General features: G+C 65.1%; 1 protein-coding gene across 1 annotated transcript in view; it reads right to left on the bottom strand.

Annotated features, from left to right (window-relative positions):
* Positions 1 to 234, bottom strand: part of TARBP1 (tRNA guanosine 2 -O-methyltransferase TARBP1) — a 66953-nt gene extending 66719 nt beyond the window's left edge. The window contains exon 1 of the mRNA XM_007450805.1: positions 5 to 234. Within this exon, the coding sequence (XP_007450867.1) occupies positions 5 to 234 (230 nt within the window). The remainder of the gene's footprint in view (positions 1 to 4) is intronic.
* Positions 235 to 593: the final 359 nt, after the last annotated feature.

Here is a 593-nt window from a genome sequence, read left to right as displayed (position 1 = left end):
GCGCCCGCGCAGGCCCCGCAGCAGCGGCACCAGGTACCCGGCGGCGACCTCGCGCGCCGCCTCCGGGAGCGCGCCCGCGCCACCGCCGCGCGCCTCCTCGTCCTCCAGTCGCTGTAGAAGAAAGCGCAGCGTCTCCACGCGCTCCGCGGACGCCTCCTCGCAGCACAGCGCCCCAAGCAGGACCCGAGGGTCCCGGCTCTGCGAGAGCAGCGTATCCGCCAGCACCCACTCCATTTGCCCCGAGCGCCCGCAGGAAGGCGCCGGCGTGCGCTAGTGCGTGCGCGTGCACGGTGGGCCCGGGCGCGCGCCCGCAGGTAGGGGGCTTGCAGCCCTGCCCTAGTCCTGCCAGGCGCGCTTTTTGGGCAGGTCTCACCAGAACTGCCTTGGATCTGATCCTCTCGCTTCTGCCCCTTACTTTTGTAAGAGGAAAAGAGGCCCTCGTTAAACGTTAATGTCGTATCTATACCAACTCCATGATTCCTAATTGGAGATTGGCCTGCCCGAGGGCTTTAAATCGTTCAGGCGCTGTGAGGATGGGCCAGAGGTACACCAGGAAGGTGTACTCACGATCACCTAGAAGCTCTTTTTTCAAA

This window comes from Lipotes vexillifer, unplaced genomic scaffold (assembly GCF_000442215.2).
Source record: "Lipotes vexillifer unplaced genomic scaffold, Lipotes_vexillifer_v1.1 scaffold3000, whole genome shotgun sequence".
Taxonomy (NCBI): domain Eukaryota; kingdom Metazoa; phylum Chordata; class Mammalia; order Artiodactyla; family Lipotidae; genus Lipotes; species Lipotes vexillifer.
This window is presented reverse-complemented; position numbering and strand designations above follow the sequence as displayed.